The sequence below is a fragment of the Microtus ochrogaster genome, linkage group LG12 (genome assembly GCF_000317375.1).
Source record: "Microtus ochrogaster isolate Prairie Vole_2 linkage group LG12, MicOch1.0, whole genome shotgun sequence".
Taxonomy (NCBI): Eukaryota; Metazoa; Chordata; class Mammalia; order Rodentia; family Cricetidae; genus Microtus; species Microtus ochrogaster.
In genome coordinates this window covers 4,192,241-4,199,778 of record NC_022036.1, presented here as the reverse complement: position 1 = coordinate 4,199,778, position 7,538 = coordinate 4,192,241, and the positions used below count along the sequence as shown (strand labels likewise).

Sequence of the window (7,538 nt, the reverse complement as noted above, 5' to 3'; positions counted from 1 at the left end):
AGTGACTCTCAAAATTACATGTGAGTTGTATATAGGTCACACCTATCTGTTGGAAATGTTAAGAATTCTATTTATTCCCTTATTTTCTGACTTTTAGGCTATTTATTCTGGTCTACTACTTTCTTTCGGAAGTTTATACTTCAAATATCACATGCAAAATTACATGATGCCAGATGCATTTGTTATTAACTTGATTAGTCAAACAATTCATGCCATTGGGCAATGCCATTTGGCTAAAGGAATATGTTCACATTCCATTGAGATGCTGAGGATTCTGAGGTGATACTATCCTGGGTCCCCACACTTTACAGTGTAGAAGCTTAGAGAATATCCCACAGGTAAGAGCCACACGGGTTTTACATCTCGCAGCTCAGGACTCAACTTGGGTTCACTGATTAGTCTCCTTCTCTCTGCCCCTGATCTTTAAGCTCAAAGCTCAGCTCCCATCTGGCATGTGTCCTTTGTATCATGAAAATTACCATCTCTATCGCAAACGTTGTCTACATAGTTCCCCGTGTCTTTGTTTCCTAAGGAGATAAACTGAAGGTGTTGTAAAGATCAGCATTAGCACACATCCTGTTTGGCAATGTTTCATTACTTTGTACAGCAGCAACACTGCTCAGGTGTGCGTCCACAGGTTGGTGGATGTCACCATAAGTTTAAACCTTGATTTAAGATGCATGTTACTTTTGTCCAATGCATAAACTAAGTCATTTTTAAATTGAAGTATCTGAGGAAAAAGATGTATTTTTATAGAGAGAAATGGTATTGAGTTTTTAATTTTTGCTCAACTCTTAGTGGTTGGTTATTTACTATTTCATAAGAGCATCATCATTCCTTTGGAAGATCCGAAGACATCTGCCCAGATCAAATAGTTCTACTAAAGCTTGCTGAGTAAATGAGCAAAAAAGTGCAATTTAAATTATATCTTACATTGCGTCTGTCTCCCAGATGGAAATAGTTTTATCTCTTCTAAAATTTCTTATAGACTGTTTATTAAAACAGCAAAATAAGCAGCAGAATAATGGGAAACTTTATTCAGGATACAAGCCTGCCCCTTTTGTAAAGATTAGCGTGGAAATCATCCTGTAATCAGTTTTCTAGACTTTCCAAAGTATGTATGTGTGTGTGTGTGTGTGTGTGTGGTGTATAGCCAGACAAAAAATGCCATGCATATAAATGTTCATATTTTAAAATACAAATTATAACACATTATACACAAATCATCCATGTAGTATAATAAAGATTGAACCGATCCCTATTACTAGCTGCATGATATATTTCTGTAATTTCAAAAGACCTTAGTATATTAAATACATCAACAATTAATGTGAAGGATATGTCAAAGGGATGTGAATACATTCCCTTAGACAAATGACTAGAACTATTTGACTAATAGAAGGTCATAATAAGTGAACTTGGGTCTCATGTAGGTTTTCATATAATTTTTAAAAAGAAATTTTTAAAAATGTGGAAGTTGTCTAGAATAAATACTCAACAAAAGACAAGAATAAATAAAACACCTTAAAACCCAGTACCACTGTATTAGTAAAAAATGAGAATAGAATACAAGAGCCAGTACAAGTTACATGGTTTTGCTAACTGATGAACTAACTGTATTGTCATTTCAAATTTTTAAATTTGTATTCAAGGCTTATAGAGAGATAATACATACACAATATAACATACATATGTGTGCATGGTTATAATGAATACACGCAATGTCTTGCACACTATAGTAGAGGCACACTGAATTCATTTCCACCTTTCCATAACCCAATGTGCCTCCACCACATTCCTGCCCAAAGACTTTGTTTTTCTCCATTCTCTACCACCCCAGTTCTGTGAACCGGTCTCTGGGAGCTCTGGTTAGGACTGAAACATTTTCATCACTTCGAAGACACATGTATCTCCTCTTGAAAGATGCTACCTGTTCATCTTGCCTTGTGAAACTCCTTGACTCAAGTAACTTTCTGCCATTTCACCTTGTTTGTTAGATTAATAATTACTCTGACCCTCAGTTCTTACTTGTTTATTCCTGAACAGAAACAATAACAGACACAGCCACTCTTGGTTTCTTTGTCTGTTTCACAAATTATATAAATTTGGGGTAGGCACATTCCTGGGCTACAGAGGCATTATTCCTGAATGCAATGTAAGGTGTGAAATGTCACTGCCTCTGGGATAATCACTTCATTAGCCACAGTTTTTCCTCCAAAGCCCAGAACAGAGTGGGAGAAGGTCCTGCACTCAAGGGCATGAGTTAATGTTTTGATGAAATACAAATTTCATGACTTTGTTTACAGTTCAAATAAGCAAAAATCATAACTAAAAATACTTCCCACTGATGGTCCTGTAACAAGGAGCCATGGTATTCACACAATCAGTAAACCTATAAAATTTATATTTCTAAAACATTATGAAATTTATGTTTTCTGGAAAGCAATAGGCTACAGATAACTTTGAGAAGCTTATACTTTAGCACCTGCAATTTCATTTTAGAGTACACCCTCAGGAAATCATCAACTGGAGAAACATCTATGTATGCAATAAACATGAAAGAAAAATAAACCAAGAATTTCTGAAAATGTCAAATAAGTTGTGAAATAAAATGTACCACCTTCATGCATTTATACTGTTAGATACAATTTAATATTCCTTTCTGTGTGTATTTTATTTATATATAGTTTTAATAAATGAAAATTTTACTTTGCTAAGTGAAAGTGATAGCTAAAATGTTTATATATTTCTGTTATATTTCCACTCTACGGTTTATACATATCTGAGTGTGTATATCTGTATTTTTCTATAAACATTTAGATAATTTTAGTATAATCATTAGATTTTTAAATTAATTTAAAATTAAAATTAGCATATTCATGAAAATAGCCAATAAGGGACAAGAGAAGTCATGACTTTGTTAAGTATCTTTGCTATCTATCTTTTTCATGTCCCTTGTTCCACACTGATGGCTAAACAAGCCTCAGAACTTCCACAGAGAGCTCTCAAGAAACATCAACCACCAGTTCCATTTTATCCCCCTCTGATCTTCTTAGGATGCTTTGAACCTGCACAAAATTGTTGACATGGCAACAGCTGAAGAGGAAGATAGTAATCAGGGAATCTCATGATACTCTTATGCTGTCAAAGCTGTTACAATGTCATTTTCCTCTAAATTTATATATTTACTCTGCGTATGTAACAGTGTGTACATGCACGCATGTGTGGATGTGTAATGGTGCAAGTTTGGATCAGAATGAAAACGTGAGTTGGGTTCTCCACTTCCACCATGTGGTCCCTGGGCATGGAATTCAGACTTCAGGCTTGGTGGAAAGTGCCTTTAGCCACTGAGCCATTTCATTGACTCCAGCAATATCTTATGAACAAAAAATTCTGTTGTAATGGAAATTAAGCTTAGCTCTGAGACTTACCACTACATAGCACAATAAAATGGGTGAAACAGAATGCAGTCATAAAAGATCAATAATATTTACTGCAAGCTCTGGCAATTCATTTCCTTTTTAAGTTTCTTATTTGTAAACATTGTCGAAATCTCACGTTAAATGACATTTGAGATAGTTGCCTGGGTCCACACATGTAATCAAGGAATTCTTTGAATTATACACAAAGCTCAGTATCGAGCAGAGAAGAGATAAAGGAAATCATTAGATCTAGAGCCAGTAGACTATCCACAGTTGCCAGAGAGTCCTCTCTGGGAACACTAGCAAACTACTGGAAAGACAGATCATACCTGATTTTGATAAAACTAGAAAAATGATAATTTGCTTTAAAATTTCATATCTGAATTGCATGAGTAGAAAACATGAGAGAGGGGGATTGTTTTTGTGGGCATGCCCATGAAGAACCAAGGGTAAGAATCACTTGGAACACTGCCTAAAAATGCAACCTAACAATGGAACCCTAATCACCTTACTCTTCAAGCTATATAAATGACCAGGACAGTCAGGAAAGGGAGTGAGAACACAGGAATCCTCCAAAATAGCACATGTGTACATATATGTATATGTGTCTTCTAATACAAGATACATTAAAATAGAACCTATTAAGTTAACACTTGGTTACGCATAGGACATGTGTGTGTGTGTGTGTTCCTATGATTCCATCAGCACATCAATATTTGTAGTCAAACTACATTACGTCTTGCAAAGTATCAGAAGATAAATCTTAGGAAATCCCTCTTCAGTGGTACATTTTGTAATTTGCTCCCTGTATGTCATTAACTATGTTGTAACTTTGCTTCACAGTTCTTACCTTTTTATCTTGAACAAGTCTTGTCTTTGCCACGAGAGGATGGGAGGCAATGAGACATGGATCACAGAGGTTACCCTGCTGGGATTCCAAGTTGATCCCACTTTGGATTACTTCCTCTTTGGGATTTTTTCAGTCTTTTATACCTTCACCCTGTTGGGGAATGGGATCATTCTTGTAATAATATCTGTGGCCCCAAGGCTGCACACCCCCATGTATTTCTTCCTCTCACACCTTGCCATCCTTGACATGTCCTATGCTTCTAACAATGTCCCCAAGATGCTAGCTAACCTTGTGACCCAGAAAAAAAACATCTCCTTTGGTCCATGTATCATGCAGACATTCTTGTATTTGGCCTTTGCAGCAACAGAGTGCTTGATTTTGGTGGCAATGTCTTATGACCGGTTTGTGGCCATCTGTCACCCTTTACACTACACTGTCATCATGAGCTGGAGAGTGTGCACTGCCCTGGCTGCTGCTTCCTGGGGCTTTAGTTTACTGCTGGATATGGTTCATTTAGTCCTCCTGCTGAGGCTTCCCTTCTGTGGACCTCACGAAATCAATCACTTCTTCTGTGAAATCCTGTCTGTCCTCAAGCTGGCCTGTGCTGACACAACGCTCAACCAAGTCGTCATCTTTGCCACTTGTGTGTTCGTCTTAGTTGGACCCTTATGCTTGGTGCTGGTCTCCTACACACGCATCCTGATGGCCATTCTAAGAATCCAGTCAGGGGAGGGTCGCAGAAAGGCCTTCTCCACCTGCTCCTCCCACCTCTGTGTGGTCGGGCTCTTCTTTGGCAGTGCCATTGTCATGTACATGGCCCCCAAGTCTCAGAACCCAGCGACACAGCAGAAGATCCTTTCTCTGTTTTATAGCCTTTTCAACCCCATGCTGAACCCCCTGATCTACAGCCTGAGGAATGCTGAGGTCAAGGGTGCTCTGCAAAGGATTCTGTGGAAGATGAGGCATGTGTGAGAAACATCCTGGAGATGTCAAGTTTGGTACCTGTCATTTTCTTTGCCCTTGCTAGAATACATGTTACTTTACAATGGAATATTATGTACTTTCATTTAAAACCAAGAACATGTAAAACTAAAGACAGTGGAAAAGTAGATGAATGCCTTCATTCCTTACTACAAATCCAGCCACAGAAAAAGCACAGAATACAATCATGTTGAATAATGCCTACTTTTTTAATATTAGACTTCTTTAAAATTACAAATACATCATCAAGAAATGGAACATGAGGCTATAGACCAAATGGTAAGTTTCATACCAATTTTTGTCTGTTTTTGAAATAGAATGGAGCTATGTAGAGCAAGCTGACACTTGCAGTCATCATCCTGCCTCTGCCTCTACAGTGGGGAGCTAAGATTTCAACTTAGCTCATCATATACTACCCATCATATACTACCTAGTATATTAAAAGCTTTCAGATGAATAATAATAAAAATTAACTTACAAAAGCAGAGCAATAAAGTTGAATTGAACTCTCAATATAAACATGGTAGTTGATAACAGAAGGATTGGTGTTCATCATCACTAGTCAACAAGAAAAGTATGAATAACATCACCATGATAAACCATTTCATACCCAGCAAAGTGTTTACACATGTTAATGGTTTATTCGTCATGAGAACTATCAGAAACATAACTTCAATAGCTGGAAAGTGATCCCTACTAATAGATAATAAATACTGAAAATGAGTTAACCTATTAAATACACAAAAGCACATTTTGACCTTAAACTGTGGGTCACAACTCCACCTGGAGACATTCAACTGAATGTGTAGCCGAAAAGAAATTGGCGGCAATAGGAGGTTTTTGCATCACTGAAGCTGTGGTTCTGAACATACAGAGTGTGCGTATGCCACCACATCAAACAATTTCAGTAAAAGCTCTCTGAATTCTCAGATCTGAGACTACAGTACATCATGAGCTCCAGCGTTTCCACCTTACAATAGTTTCAGTTCTTACAGAAATTATCATCTAAATAGAGAAAACAAAGACTTCTAATACTTTTCTTCTCTAATCACTCAGTATCAAATTAGTATAACTTTTAATTTTATTATGTTAGATTAATGGAGTTTAAAAGTTGCTATTTGAGTTGCTGGCTTGTGTTTTATAAAAAAATAGTTAGACAAATTTTGACTTGAAATTAGAAAAGAAATTCTAACTATTAATGGGATGGCTCTAAACATATTTCTGCCAGTATTTTTCATATTAATGCAAAGCTACATTCTCACTAAGGCCAACTGTAAAATCAAAATACTGTTCAACTTTTGAAAATATTGAAGAGTTCTGTGTCCTGTGGGATCAAATACCCCAAGATACAATTCTTTACGTAAAAAGAGAATTTATATTATTAGTTGCCAATTTTAGTTTTGACTTTAATAAAATTATCAAAATGGTGGTACATGCCTTTAATCCCAGTACTCGGGAGGCAGAGGCAGGTGGATCTCTGTGAGTTCGAGGCCAACGTGGTCTACAAAACTAATTCCAGGACATCCTGTTACACAGAGAAACCCGATCTCAAAAAAAAAAAAAGGTAAAATCATATGTTTCCCTCAAAATTGTTTTCAAATAAATTTCTTTATGATTGCTTCTAAGTGCATGTTTAGTTTCTGAAGCTGTTTTATAGACCTATTCATCTGGGGTCACAGAAAATTTCTTGATATGAAGGATCACAGTGGGAAAAGTTTAAGGAGCCCAGCTCTAGACCAATTCAAGTTTTCTATAAGTAGACAAGGAAAATATTTGAGTTTGAGGATGATACTCTGGTTTCTCTTTAGATCGTATACATCTTTTGCCTTTTACTTGAGTTTGAGAATGGTTTTACTTGTCATCATCCACCTCTGGCAGAGGCATCCATAGATAGCATGTGTGTGGATGGGTAAGCATAAATTCTAATAAAACGTTGTTTACAAAGCAAATAGCTGGTCAAGTGGGTCACAGGGATAAACTTCAGTGAATCCCTGGCTTTAAAATCTAGTCTAGTCCCTCTTAGTACATGTGACAGTGCATCACTTGGGAGGACAAAAGGAAATCAGGGTCATTAAGAGTGGATAAAGGCTCAACTATCACTTGGAAGTCACTCTGAACTCATAGTTCTTTCCTCCAGACAATCTCTAAAACTTACAAGGATTCAGTATGGAGCTATAACTGTCCATTGTTGATCCATTGAATTTAACTATTAATTATCTAACCAAATAAATGAATAGCTAATACAATTTAAGTTTTAAATAACAAAGTTGACAGAATTTTATACT

At 36.6% G+C, this 7,538-nt stretch overlaps 1 protein-coding gene across 1 annotated transcript; it reads left to right on the top strand.

The window, feature by feature from the left end:
* The first annotated feature begins 4,311 nt into the window (after positions 1-4,311).
* Positions 4,312-5,244, top strand: LOC102000366 (olfactory receptor 2A12-like). Its single transcript, XM_005363842.1, has one exon. The coding sequence runs from the start codon at positions 4,312-4,314 to the stop codon at positions 5,242-5,244; it is 933 nt and encodes a 310-aa protein (XP_005363899.1).
* Positions 5,245-7,538: the final 2,294 nt, after the last annotated feature.